At 50.6% G+C, this 14,551-nt stretch overlaps 3 protein-coding genes across 3 annotated transcripts; 2 read left to right on the top strand and 1 right to left on the bottom strand.

The window, feature by feature from the left end:
• Positions 1–5,834: 5,834 nt before the first annotated feature.
• Positions 5,835–7,548, top strand: BDP81DRAFT_317889 (CFEM domain-containing protein; the record flags this gene model as incomplete). The annotated part of the gene is made up of 7 exons (XM_060584302.1): positions 5,835–5,918; positions 5,978–6,113; positions 6,177–6,358; positions 6,415–6,519; positions 6,588–6,976; positions 7,034–7,101; positions 7,160–7,548. The coding sequence occupies 7 exons, from the start codon at positions 5,835–5,837 to the stop codon at positions 7,546–7,548; spliced, it is 1,353 nt and encodes a 450-aa protein (XP_060446223.1).
• A 200-nt stretch (positions 7,549–7,748) lies between these two features.
• Positions 7,749–10,267, bottom strand: BDP81DRAFT_393319 (peptidase family M28; the record flags this gene model as incomplete). Its single annotated transcript, XM_060587816.1, has 7 exons — positions 7,749–8,298; positions 8,355–8,407; positions 8,462–8,783; positions 8,846–9,362; positions 9,439–9,526; positions 9,579–9,696; positions 9,756–10,267. The coding sequence occupies 7 exons, from the start codon at positions 10,265–10,267 to the stop codon at positions 7,749–7,751; spliced, it is 2,160 nt and encodes a 719-aa protein (XP_060446224.1).
• A 1,548-nt stretch (positions 10,268–11,815) lies between these two features.
• Positions 11,816–14,299, top strand: BDP81DRAFT_393320 (peptidase family M13; the record flags this gene model as incomplete). Its single annotated transcript, XM_060587817.1, has 5 exons — positions 11,816–11,978; positions 12,033–12,301; positions 12,351–12,860; positions 12,917–13,198; positions 13,247–14,299. 5 exons carry the CDS (start codon positions 11,816–11,818, stop codon positions 14,297–14,299), a joined length of 2,277 nt encoding a protein of 758 aa, XP_060446225.1.
• Between the last annotated feature and the right edge of the window lie 252 nt (positions 14,300–14,551).

Consider the following 14,551-nt stretch of genomic DNA (forward strand, 5'->3'; position numbering starts at 1 on the left):
ATCAGCTATCCGCGGACCGCAAGTTTCCAAGCTCAATAGCCCCCAACTGGGCTCAGACAATCCTCGGGTACGTGGGCAGTGCACGTTTACCGGCAGGCTGGGAAGGGATGAACGCAAAAATGGACCCCAATTTACTACAATAACAACACATCATCCTCCAAAGTGAGACAATCTCGAGGCAGTATTTCCATCCTTGAACATTCCCAGCAATTCTCGCCTATTACAGGTTGGAGATGGAATGAAGAATCTACTACCGCTAACATGGTAAGATTCAGTGATTAGAGCTATGGGGTCGTGAATGGCTTTCAACCTGACCAGACCGTTCGATAACTACATGTAGTGATACCACAAATGGAAAACCCTTGATTGCGTAGCGGAGCTCCCGTGGATGACGTGAAATTGTGTAAGCCGCAATATCCAATTAGGAAAGCTAAGTCCTCACATGGAACAGGAAGATTGTAATTGTGGGAACAAACGGCAATCGCTAGGTATACACGGAGCCGAGCTATGTCACGTGTCTTCGGCACGTGACACACCTCAGCTCCCTCCTTCCATATCACGAGCCTTCGCGTTTAGATACTCTCCTTAACAAGAACAATAACAACAACAAGAACACCAGATTAACCCAACGATATTGCTACCGATCGCGATACCAGGAATACCTGTGTGACTAACCTGTGGTACACGCAAACCAACAGTAATCCTTCAGCTTCAAATAAGGGCAATGAAAATTCACACCAGGCGAAGCGCTCGAAGTCTGACGGCGTGATTCCGGAAGGAACTACGCACGTTACAAACGCATCTATATACCCCTGATGACAACGAGGCGACATTAATGACGTGCCCACGACTGTCGTCTGATTGTTTCATGACGCTTGGTACCAGTGTAATTGATTACAATCATGAACATCAAACAGCGGTTACGGTTATTGAGTATGTCATCTGGAAGATATCATAACTACCTATGATCAATCACAGTGTTTGTCGAATGATACATTCTCAGCGCTTTTTTAAGCCCTGGTCGAAGGGTTCAATATCTACAAGTCTTCCGGCATAAAACAAAACTTTCAGCCTTCATCCACTCGGCATGGCTGTCGTTCACCGAGCCTCTGCCTCTGGAGACCTCGGAAGCAGCCCGCACGATGGTCTGGCATGGCACTAAAGGATTGAGTGAGGTTATCAGAGACCCAATGTATTCGTAAGACTCCCGCTCACCCAAAAGCAAACTACACTCGTGGCCGCAACCTGTGGTAATAGTTTTTGATATAGCTCGGTACCAAACATAATGATAATACAGAGATCTACCAACCTACACAATGAGGGCGTGCACTTTAAGTGAAGGTTGTAATCAATACACTGGAGGGGTATGGAGTCGTAGGCTTGAGATTACTAGGCGAAAAGGTGTCTGTGAGGATATGTGAGGGCTCAAAGGCCAGTTCTGCCATCACAAAGCTAATAATACCGAAATGTATAGTAGGCAGCCATAGGACATGTCGTACATCGATGCTGGCGGCTCTTACCTGAGTAGCGGTCTAAATGATCCCACATTCAAATCTATTGGTATACACGTCAGCTGTGCAACTTTTCGTCCGGGACAAAGCTCAAAGATTGTATGTTGAACTGCGTTCTTACTTAGGTATTCGTACTTACATGAAAGAGGATGAAACGGGCCCATCGACTCCTGCGAAGTGGAAGTAGGTGGGTAGAAGGACCGTTTGCACGGCACATACCACCTTCCATATTGACCTCTTCTGTCGATGTTCCAGCACGATAATTCTGGCACTGACGTGCTATGTCAATTTGCCTCTAGACCAACCATGCCTGTGAACGTCTCTTATACATCCTTCCGGTGGTCATAGACCACTAAGCTCTATCAAAAGACACAAAAAGGACCAAGTGGACAACAAAATCTGCCAATTATGAACATCACATAATCTTCAAAAAAAGAAAAGATCTCTAGAAAAATTATCCTTAAAGTTCGGCCGAATGGTTGAACCCTGGGCGTATGAAAGTCCCACCCCCTCAGGGAATTTTCTGCTCCGTATTTAACCGCTCGACTAATGCGCCCCCGGGGCGTCCCCCAGGGCTGGTATTCGTCGAAAGAAAAAAGTTGTAGATGAAGGGTTTGGAGGGCGGTGTGTGGTTGCGCCTGCAGTCCAGGTGAATGAGGCTGTAGGTGGGTTGGATGATGGGATGAAAAGGGGGACGGACCCACCTACGACGAGATGTTCGGTGAACCACAAACTCGAGCTTCCAGCCCGAGGTTAGGCAATTTGGACTGGGACTTGCTTCGACGCCTACTCTGTTGGTACAGTAGCGGAGAACAGCAGGTCGCGTCATTCTTGACATGTCAGTGATATAATACCTGGCACCTTAGGTGTTGACATTAGGATTACTTGCATGATGGAACATGTACTCACAACATCAAACAAGGTAGTGTTGACAGTGCAACGGACCCGTGGAAATTCACACCCCCACACGAGTGATATCTTCCAGTGGTCAATGTCGTGTAAGTACATGCAGATTCGAAGGGCCAGTTGCTCGCGGAATAGTATGGGGAATCTTGGGTTGGGAAGAAGATGGAGCTGTTCATGATTCAAATATCGCTTCATTCATGTTCGTAAAAGCCCGGCCTTATGTAGGTAAACTGCAATACTTGTTTACGAGGGTATGAAGCTAGCTCTTGAGCTGAAATCACACGCACTCATCTGAGCGTCTGACTCCGGTATCTAAGTTATCTATCAGTTATGAATCCTTGGGATATGCATATAATCAACGTGACATGCAAATATGACTTGGCACCAAGAACGGTTTGCGACACAATGAAGTAACATAAGTAGACTTCATCGCGTAGTCTGGACTGAACCTTCATTTTCTTGTTTCTCTCCCACATGAGGTATTGTGCAAGAGTCAAGACCGATGAGTCGTCTAGAGCGTGAAAACATATGCCAGCTTTGCAAGATCAGGAGGAGGATGGTGCCAGGTAGTATAGTTTGGTTGAGTCAGGTAGTCTGACAATTGAGCACGGCAATGGAACGAGGCTGCACGTCTTCGGCTCGACTGAACTTATCATCCGTATCACCAGCTACTTATCTGAAGGTCAGTAGGTAAACAAGAATATGACCTTCAACAGCCTGATAAAGTACTTGTACTTTTACCCCGACAAACAGCCACAATCTAAACAGCGTTGGTCTCATAAGGAGATGACAGAAAGACCGGGCTAGAACACCTCCCACAGAAGAACAAAAGCCGGAAAGCTAGTTTCATTGAGGCTTGCCTCGATGAGATTGGTGGATCACAGGAGGTCCGGGGTCTAATAGTTGACGAAGTCTATACGGGGAAGGATAGGCGTCCATCGCCCAAGGGGCCCAGCTGCTGCCAAAGGAGTAGTGCCACACTGTTTTCCGGATCGAGCTTACAACCCGTCAAGCTCACTGACCAGGATATAGATAAACCCTGGGCACAGGGTGGTGTCATCCAGACTCGGCTGTTGGCGTTTTAGCCTTCGACTCTTCGGTTGTAACGTCTAGGTATGGTGAACACTATGATACCTCGAAGTTAATTTGCCCTCTTAGCTTCGGTATCCCGGAGATTCTTAGAATATCAGCTCATAATTAGTTAGCACATACTGCCACCGTGAATGAAATCCGAATTTGGGTTGAGGATATTTGATCAATGACAAATGTCGACACGACAGCCTGCGTGCCTGCATAGTATGTAAGTGATCGTACCGTCCACAGTGGCCTTGGCTTGAATCTGAAAGTGGGGGTCCAGAAGCCTGGACGCATGCACGAGAAATAGTGAATGACTTGAGGACAGAACTGTAACCGGCCAGGGCCTCGGATTCCACATGCTTTACATGCTTCGTTGCACGTTCAACGGATGCGTAAGCAGGACAGTTGATCAGATATTGCCCAAACCTACGTTCCAGGTTCACTAGACCGGCAAAGTCCAGACCATGGAGACCCAGCAGAAAAGTGCCGAAAACGAGGGAAACCGTTGTTATAACAGGCGTGAAGGCGGATGACTTGTATTCCCCGGGGTATATCTTCAGTGTGTCGACAATAAGCTCGGTTACACAAAACCGGTGTCCTTGTTGTCCCCCTCAACCCACCTCTGGAATGCTACATTGTCATTGCCGAGTGAATGGCACAACTCGGAATCTGCCAAGCGGGTATACACGTTTTCGGTCAAGATCGAGGAGGGAGAGACAGCTGACGGAGGCCGCGTGCGTTAAGGTGTGCCCGACAGCCGTGTAGAGACAGCACGCTTGGGAGGGTTTCGTTGAAGATTTTCGTGCCTCTGATGAGATTCTATCCACATCCGGTCGCATGGTATCATACTGGGAATCGGAAACACTTGGCAAAGTCGGAAGTCCGACACAGAGAGGCCTTCGAGCTCGGGAACGTGGTATGTGGTCATGAACCCATAGTACTCAGATCTCACATTGGCCTCCGTAATTGACTGACCCTGCGAGTTGATCGACTGATAGTACTCGATTCTTCAAGTTCAGGTAATGGGCGCAATCAAGAGCCAGCACAGCGCTGTCGAGCTATGGTCTGCCGTGTTGGAGTCTCTCTTTGAGGTTATCATCAATCTAAGCGAAATCCATTTTCCCAGAACTCTGGTTCAACGGCAATTCCTCTCGTTTTCTGACGCCGGCTTTTCCTTGCGCCAAGAGGCTTCGTTGCCATCTTCGGCATATCGCCAGCAAAGCGGAAGAGTGCAGTTACACATCGAAAGAATGCAGAGCTAGCGTTGCGGTGCCAAGCGAGAGCCATGCCCCGAAACGTGATAATGCCCGGCCCCAACACATTCCTGAAAGGGATGCTCGAGGCCTAGTGGCTGATCCGACATGGAGTCGGCAAGCCGCCACAGCCCAAATCGGAGCTAGTCGTGTCTCTGAGCTATGGTCAAGCTTGACTGTGCCTTCGGCAGCTGGTGAGGCGCAGGATGGGGCGTAGTCGGGAGAGAGAGAAAGCGAGAGAGAAAGCGAGAGAGAAAAAGAGGCTTGAAAGCATTTTTGAGCCGCATTCGGTTAACACACTTCTCGTTCCGCCAACACCAGAGATGAATGGCGAGCCACCCTCGGCGGTCTTGCCATGTCTGCTTGGCCTGCTTACCCGCTACGTGCTTTCCAGAAGTCGGAAATCTTCCTCATAAAGGCTTTCAAACTTTAACTAAGCGAACGACGAGCCAATCCACACGGACTTCAGACCTCTTGCCGGCTCCGATCATCCCCTCGATCCAGATTCTGGGGCGCTGACCACGCCTCGGCGAGAGAAGCGAATATCTGCGGGACATCTGTCCGCGGGCATCTGAGACCTTGTCCCCCGGTTCAGGGTCTAGCCGTAAAGTCACCCCAGGAGACCATGGTCTTCACACCCAAGGCAGTCATCGGCCGGGCGGAAAACGTGGGATACTGTAGAAGCGTACGAGTGATGACACCTGAACACGCCCACCCCATCCCCTCTTCCCCTCCAAGCGTCATGCAGTCTTTCAGATGACGGCCCCAGTGGTCTGGGCCGACTTGTCCGCACCCGGAAGGCTGCTTTGCCATCTCCGCCGTGGCTTGCACGACGACGCCCCGTCCTTCCCGGCGGCTGATCCGAGCCGCACCCTCACCCATATTTGTTACCCTTCCCATGCATTTCTCCCCCTCATGGTTGCACAGTTTTTTCTTGTTCATTCTCTGCCCAATCTCGTGCTCTGGTCATTTCTGACTTTGGTGTTCATCGGAACGCTGCTCTTCGAGCCCCCGGACGCCTTCACTTCCGTCATGATTTGAACACCGCACAATTTGATACCACAGCGAAAACCACAAAAATTTTGCGATGAAAGCCTACATCTTTTCCCTGTCTTTCTTGACATGCCTACCCTTAGTGTATGGCCTGTACGACGATATACCTGACTGTGCAGTAAGTCATTCAGGATCCTTTTGCACTCGAGGTCGGAGGGTGCTGACAAGTCACCCTAGCTACCATGTCTATTCGAACCGCTCGATTACACAGCATGCCAGTTCAGTAACTCGACATGTCTCTGCGAAGACATGAATTATAACATGGCCGTGATCCATTGCGTTCGAATCCAGTGCAGTGTGCAGCAAGCTCTCAGTGAGTATATCGAGCTGATGTAAGAGTACGTTACGGAGGGAGATGCTAACATGAGCCTGCTAGTCACGAAGAATCGAACATGGCAAGACTGCGGGTTCGCATATCACGATGAAGGTGTATCCATCGCATGGGTTCCATCATTTCTCTTCGCGGTGGTGACCCTGTCTTTCGCGATGCGCTTGGCGACGAAATGGATAGGTTTATCGACGTGGGGGTTAGACGATACGACCATTACATTTGCATACGTAAGCCCAGCAGAGCAGCCTTGAGATGAGGACTTAACTGACCGCTAGATCGAAAGGTGATGATGATTGCGTTCTTGGTTGCTACACATCTTGGAAGGCAAGAAGGGTTTGGAAAAGACATTTGGACGCTCACAGTGGATCAGATCACAAATTTCATCAGGGTGAGTTCGGGCACCCAGCATACCCATCGAACGAGACATCAAGGACATTACTAACATGTATGATTCAGGGCTTCTTCGCCTTTGAGATTGTCTACTCTGTGACCCTCGCCTTCATCAAAGCCTCGATACTGTTCCTGTACTTGCGCATTTTCGGAGCACTCACCGAGACTTTCCGCCGAATCCTCTGGGCGACACACATATTCAACATCGTCGTATGCGTCACATTTGTCATCGTCAACCTGAACCAATGCAAGCCTCTAAGCTATTTCTGGTTTGGATGGGATGGCAGGCATCCTGGTCAATGCATCGACTTGTCTGCCATGGCTTTGTCCCATGCGGCCATCAACATTGCTCTTGATCTCTGGATGCTGGTTTTACCAGCGACGCAGATCTACAAGCTCAACTTGCAGAAAAGGCAGAAAGCAGGGATCATGTCCATGTTTGGCGTGGGAATCTTGTGAGTCTAGTCGCATATGTTACAGCTACCTCATCTTGACTAACCTGTATGTAACAGCGTCACGATTGTCAGTGCTATCCGCTTGCGCAGCGTAGCGCAGTTCAACAAGTCGTGGAACCCGACCTGTAAGCTCCACGGTAATCAATGATCATTGCATACTTCTTGCTAATGTACTATTCTCAGACGACTTCTTCGGCCTGGCACTTTGGTCTCATATTGAGCTTTGCGTGGGAACAATTGTAGCATGCATGCCTGCAGCCCGGGCCCTCGTCCGACGACTCTTCCCCGAGCTCCTCTACGTCACCAACATCTCCACGAATAGAACTTCCACCAGAGCTTCCGGCAACGTCAAGATCGTGTCCCAGGACATTGCAACCATTGACACAGATGATCTCGCTGAGAGTTCGACCGCGAATTCTACGAAGAAAGACTCGCTGGCTACCTTGACGCCCGATCGGGTACCGCTGAAGCGACTTACTACAAGCGATAGCTTGCTGCAGATTTCCCCCAGCGACCGGGATCGCTCACTGTACGGAGACTCACAGAAGGGGAGCAAGATCAGCGATTGGTAATGCCTGTTTGACTATGTATCCGTAAACGACAATGTTGGTGGTAATGGGACTGGTGAAGGAGTGTGAAAAGCATCGACAATACCCTGACTGTACTGCGAAGCAGATTGATATTTAGATTTCTTTGGAGCGATGTATTAGGTGCAGTTCATGTAAAGTAACAACCAGAAAAAAGGCAAAGAGAACACAAAAACCTGCATATTTCAGATGCTTAAAATTTCCGCTGCGCGGGAGATTGCAGAAGCGCTCTTCTCCACCCACTCTTCTGCCTGGGTCTCGTTACCAGAGTTGAGACTATCTTGCACGGCGGGGAAGACATCGGCGCCGTAGCCGTTATCAAGACCGGGAGCGCTGATGACATTGTGGAATGTCGGACGCCCAGGGAGACCGCCAGCGCTTGCAAAGCCACGTGAAAAGTCTCGGTACTTGCCGTTGATCACGTCAATAAGGACTGTGTCGTTGAAGGTGAGGGCTTGCTTGGCGACTGTGGCAATGCGCTCGGCTGCGGCCTCGAACTCGGTGATTGCGTCGTTGATGGGCGATAGGCTCAGGTCGGGGTAGTCCTCGGCGATAGTCTCGTTGAGGTCCTCAAAGTAGGTTCGTAGTACACGTCCGGCATTGGGCAGATCCCATGGGATGATCACATCATCGGCAATGTGATACGCAATCAGGGTGAGCCACTGGCCCATTACCCGATGGATCTTGAAGCCCGGGTCTCCAAATTTTGCCATCCAGGTGTACGAGTCGTAGTGCCTATTCTCTATCAGTCACATACACCACAGATATCATGTGAAAGGCCTGAAATTTACCCGTGGTAATGGTAGACGGGATCAGTCTTTCCCCCATCAGATCCGATATCAATCTTGTTTTTGTTTCAGCATCAAATATCCTGGAATGGGTATACCAGGATACTTACCGCACTGATACCATTGTGGTAAAACGAAGCATAATCACTGCCGCTTCCCAGAGGAGGAACTTCGCCCTCGGTAGTGTTGAACCACATGTCATACAAGGTTGGGCCGACGACCCAGTCTTCTGGGAAAAGGACCTTCTTCATCATCTCAATGGCAACTGTCTGGATCTCACCTGACCCAGATAGAGCAGTCCGAGGTCCCGAAACAGCAACATCGAGGTTCAAATAGGCGACAGCGTTCGTCACGAGCCAAGGCAAGTGACTTTCTACCCATTCAGTCGACCCTTGCAAGCCAAATTCCTCGGCATCCCAAGAACCCAAGATGCTAGACGTCACATGAGCCATGGCTCCTCATTTACTGAATGAGGCCGAAGAGAATACACTTACATCGTACGGCGGGGTTTCCATCCCTTATCCAGGAGCTTTCCGAATGCTTTAGAAAGCTCTATGAGAACCGCGGAGCCCGAGTTGGGATCCGCTGCACCCCCAATAACCCAAGCGTCGCGGTGGTTTCCGATGATGAGCACTTCGTCGGGATGAGTTCCGTTGATGATGCCAATAACATCCCAAGAGGGTGCGACGGTTTGGTTCATGAAATGGACCATGTCAAGGGTGGCACCTGGTGTTGGGCCGCTGCTGTAAGTGATGTTCGGTAACGCCCCGATCCAGCTGCTGCGGTTAACCTGCTCGGCGGATAAGCCGCTTCCATCAAGAGCGGCGAGTAAGGGTACCGCATCTTTCATGCTGATGGGCACGGATGGAATGGTAGGGTTGTAGGGAGTCACGTCGTTCCTCGGGCCGTCCTTCTCTGAGGCATATCCAACTGTAGAGGGGTCACCTGAGTATAGCGACGAGAAGCGGACGCTGCCTCTCTGGATCATGGAAGGGTTTCGAGCAGGGCCATCTAGGGGCATCGAATGAGTCAGCCAAGTCTGCCTCCTGTGGAATATTTGGGACCAGGGACGGTAACGATGACTGACCTGGGTACGCAAGATAGCCATTGGCAACGGTGATTTCTCCGTCGTCAAGAGGGTCGGTGAAGAGAACAGCCCCGATCATGCCGTTGTCCTAGATTGTCAGCGTTTCAAAACAAGCCCGCCAATCTGGTGAGATTTATCACCTGCGCATTCTTCACTTTGGTCCCTCTATAAATCGCACCATACATGGAGAGCGCAATTTTGCCTTCCAGTTCAATCCCAGCATCTTTCAGAGCTTGAAAGTCTCCCCTCTGTCCGCGACTACATCTAAGTCAGTTATAATAATGGCGGTTAATTCGTGACACCAGGGTCCAACATACCCTACGTAGACATATTCGGCACTAATACTGCCGCTTCCACTCATCGCATGGTAGGCCGGAATTCGGTTGGGATAGCTCGTCGTAGGATCTTCTTCCAGCATGTCCTCAATCAAACTGACGTTGTGGATGCTTCCATCTGGTCTGCTCAAACTCAAGGTAGTCTCAAGCGGAGCAGTATACCAGATCCAATACTCCTCAATAGAAGCATCCCAGCCAGCATCAATCCACTTTTGTTGTGTCCACTCGGCTTGAGTCCGGTTGTGCCCACCGAGATGATCTCCAGATGTGTAATAGTGAGACCATTCGTCTAGCGATTTGCTATCAAAGGAGTTCACAAGTATCGACTCATACTCTGTAAGGGAAGGTGGGTATTCTACTGCCAAATCTCGCTTCTTGTGTCCATGATCATGGTGACTGTGGCGCTTGATTCGGCGGTCCAGGGCGGCCCAGTCGCGTTGGCAGGCGTAGATGCCTGTGGCCATCAAGGTCAATGACAGAAGAGTTTGTCGCATGACGAAGCTGCCGCAGTATTCCCACAATGTACTTGATAATCATGAAAGTCCGGTGTCATCTGAGTGATGTTACCTCTTCAGACATGTCTGAGTTACTTATAAATGTGCACTTTCAAGAGTGCCGTATGCTCATCACATCATGAACCCCTCTTACAAGGGTCAAAAGTTCCATAAGCAAGCATAATCAAGGCAGTCCCCAAGGAAAGACTGTCGAAGGCCAATGCCTTGAGTCAATCTCTCTTGCAAAGCCAGCATATCCCGCATCTCACCATGCCTACGTGACATTCTGCGAACTTCCTATCTGGCGTAGCGTTAATGTAATGCAACGTGAGCCAGCGGTGAATCAGCCGAGTTCAAGTAACCAAACTGCAGCTTATATCTCCGGAGGATTGGCTGGTGGTGAGGGGTAGTATGAATTTGGTGATCTCAAGCGTGGGGTAGATCTTGGCATACGTAGTCACGCGCACGATGAATTGACTGACACTCTTCCTTGCAAAGATGCTATCGGCTCTGATTGCTTGAGAAGCCGAAGGTAAAGTCACAATACTCGAAATGCTTCGAGCCGTTATCGGAAATCATAACCCGCTAGACTCGATGTTCAATGGATGATATCTGATCCGGTATATCCGGAATAGCCACGATAGCGTGAATTTCGATGTCGAATTTTCTATCGAGTCTGATTCAACAAACCAACCTTGAAAGCTAGTTCTGGAAGATGGCTTTCCTCCGTCACAGGTTAGTCTGTCTTAGTCTGTCTTAGTCAGGACTGAGGCTAGAGTAGAGGCTACAACTACAAGCCACGAGCAGGCGCCACACTAGGCGGTCGAAAAGTCCATCAATGGCCACGGAGCTTAGCCTGTTCAGTCTTTGATGGAAAGATTACGGACGCTCGGTCATGAGTGAAGATCGGATGTCTGTAAAATACAGCAGCCAGAGCTACTGTAGGAACAGACATGCCCTGAGCGGATGAGACACTAGACACGGGATGGTGCATCGAGAAGGAAGGTGTGATATTCCAGCAGAATATCTACTGCCGGAGTTCCGATTTATATGAATGTAGGAAAGAAGAATCTCAATCATGGTTGCTCAAAGTGAGTAGTCAAGTGAGAAGCTCACTATCAGCGATCATGAGATGAGATTCATGAGTGAGAGGCCTCAGGAGCAAAGGGTCCAAGTTTGAGCGGAGTTTCCCCGGCGCACGTCCCGTTCCAGGCATCCTAGCTCGATCCCGAGATACTTCCTCCCGCTGCCAACTTTGCGCAAAAATGAAGTAGCCTCGGCCAAATCGCCCCGCCAGCTGCACTCCAGCTGCTTCTCCGCATCAAAGCGTCGTCGCCCAAGAGCTCCAGCTCCAAGCTCCCCCAAAGCTCCGAGAGCTCCATCAGATCTCATGCGATCCACCTCCCATCTGCAACCACCATCCATCCAGTCATTGGATCTCTCCTTATCAACATATACACACACATCTCGATTCTCAGCTGGCTGGTTTCGTCTATCGCCTTATCGCCATAGCTTTATCACTAGGCCACCATCACGCAATCGCTCGTCATGTCGGAGAAGGCGCCGCTGATCCCGGAGCCGGGGCAGCGCGTATCCTACGGCCGGCCCACGCGGTGCCCGTACGCCCAACGGTGCTCTGCGGGGAAAGCCGTAGTCAAGGTCTTCGTCTTGGCTACTGCTGCCGGTTTGCTGTACTACAACATCCCGCAAGGTTCGTGACACCTCGTATGACTCTGTAGACGGTTACTAAGACCTGTTCGTGTAGCTCAGAAACCCATCCACGAAGAGAAGACGCCCGTTTGCATGACACCGGCTTGTGTTCATGCCGCTTCGGAGATCTTGTACAACCTATCGCCGGACTACAAGGAATTGGACCCATGCAACGACTTTGAGGAGCTCGTCTGCGGAGGATGGAGAGACCGTCACGACCTTCGTGCCGACCAAGGCGATGCCTTCACCGGCACCATCATGTCCGAGAACTCGGAGCTGCTGCTTCGTCACATCCTCGAGGCACCATACCCCAAGGACTCCCAGGTCAGCACCATCATGTCATGGTCAACGTCATTTGCTAATTGATTTTTAGCACTCGTACTTCTCGCCCCTCCGTCTGGAATCCACCGATAAGTCCGCCGACGAGCAGAACTTTGACAAGATGAAGGCATCGTACGATGCCTGTGTTGACGAGGACAAGATCAAGGAGACCGGAGTCGAGCCCCTCATCCAGATTTTGGATGAGATCAAGAACAGCTACCCTCTTGAGGCGGCCACCTCTGTCGACCCTAGCCCGACCAAAGACACAATTCTTCTTCTATCCAGATACGGAGTAAACGCTTTCATTGCAACTGGAACCGGTGCGGACGACAGAGATCCCGATACTGTTGTTGTTTCTGTCGCACCTCCTTACAGCCTGGGACTTCCCTCAAAGGAACGATACGAAGATGAGAAGCTTGTCGAGAAGTACCGCGGAGTTGCCGTTGAAGTTCTCAACAACCTCTATCCCGATGGAAACAAGGACAGCTTCGCCAAGGTTGTTGATCTCGAGAAGCTTCTGGCAGCCGCCTCCCCTCCCACCGAGGAGCTCGAGGATGTCACTGTGAGTAGTTGGACCATCACCACTAGTGGAGTCTGAAGGAACTGACACTTGAACAGAAAACATACAACCCCATGCTCATTGATGAGGCATCTGCTCTTGCTCCTGAGATTGAGCTCACGGCCTTGATCCACGATCTCGTCCCCGAGGGCTTTGTCGTTGAGCGCGTCATCATGATGTCACCCAAGTACATGACTGAGTTGTCTACCATTCTTTCCGGGACCGACAAGGAGGTACTCCAGAACTACTTCGTCTGGAAGGCTGTCCAATCCCTTGGTTCCTACGTCGACGTCGATGCTCTCAAGCCCTACAAGCGCTTCAAGAACGAGCTCGCTGGAAAGGTAAGCATGAAGCCATCCGTTCGATCAGCATGACACTAATCTACCCAGGACCCCGAGTCTGCCCCTGAAAGATGGCGCACTTGCGTTGGTCATGTCGATGATGGCTTGGGATGGATTCTCAGCCGCTTCTTCGTTGAGAAGGCCTTTTCGGCCGAGGCAAAGAAGTTTGGCGACACTATTATCACCGATATCAAGACCGAGTTCACCAAGAAGCTCAAGGCCGCCAAGTGGATGGACAAAGAGACAACCACCAAGGCTATGGAGAAGGTTCAGAACATCATCCAGAAGATCGGCTACCCGACCAAGAGCCCCGACATCATGGACCCTCCCAGCCTCAACGACTTTTACAACTCCGTCGACATCAACCCGGATACTTTCTTCAAGAACGCACTCGCCGTTCGCAAGTTCGCTGTGGGCTACGAGTGGTCAGCCCTCGGCAAGCCCGTCGACCGGGAGCAGTGGGGAATGACAGTCCCTACTGTCAATGCCTATTACAATCCTCCCGGCAACGAAATCGTCTTCCCGGCTGGCATTATGCAGTTCCCCGTTTTCGACGTCGAAGTCCCTGCCTATATGTCTTACGGTGCCTTTGGCTCTGTCGCTGGGCACGAGCTCAGCCACGCCTTTGACTCCACCGGTCGTCACTATGATCAGAACGGCAACTACACTGACTGGTGGTCAGACGCCACTGTCCAGGCATTCAAGGACAAAGCCGAGTGCTTCGTCGAGCAGTACTCTAACTTCTCTGTCCCAGGACCGGACGACAAGCCTCTCCACGTCAACGGACGCCTCACACTTGGCGAGAACCTTGCCGATGCCGGTGGACTTTCGGCCTCATACCAGGCCTGGAAGCGCCGTGCCCACAAGCACCCCAACAAGGATCTGCCGGGCCTTGAGCACTTCACGCAAGATCAGCTCTTCTTCGTCACGTACTCCAACTGGTGGTGTGGCATGTCTCGGAAGGATACGGCCATCAACCGGATCTATACTGATCCTCATGCGCCCAAGTGGGCCCGAATTCTTGGCACTATGTCCAACAGTCGTGAGTTCAAGGAAAGCTTCCAGTGCAAGGACAAGAAGCCCACCTGTGAGCTGTGGTAAGACACTTTGATGGGAACTTTGGATATTAGTTGATGTCCCAAGAAAGGTTACGTCGTGCTTGCATGTATAGTATGTACGGTATATCACAGAATGGAAATCACTGGTTGGCATGATAATTTCATTGACAACTCACTGCATGTGGTGCGAGTGGGACTGTGATTATTGCCTTGGCATGCTGGCGTTCACTTAATTGGAAAAAGACAGACATTTGCATAGTGACGCAAGGCGAGTGATCGACAGCATCTATGACGC

Source organism: Colletotrichum phormii (genome assembly GCF_030913505.1).
Source record: "Colletotrichum phormii strain CBS 102054 chromosome Unknown BDP81scaffold_8, whole genome shotgun sequence".
Taxonomy (NCBI): Eukaryota; Fungi; Ascomycota; class Sordariomycetes; order Glomerellales; family Glomerellaceae; genus Colletotrichum; species Colletotrichum phormii.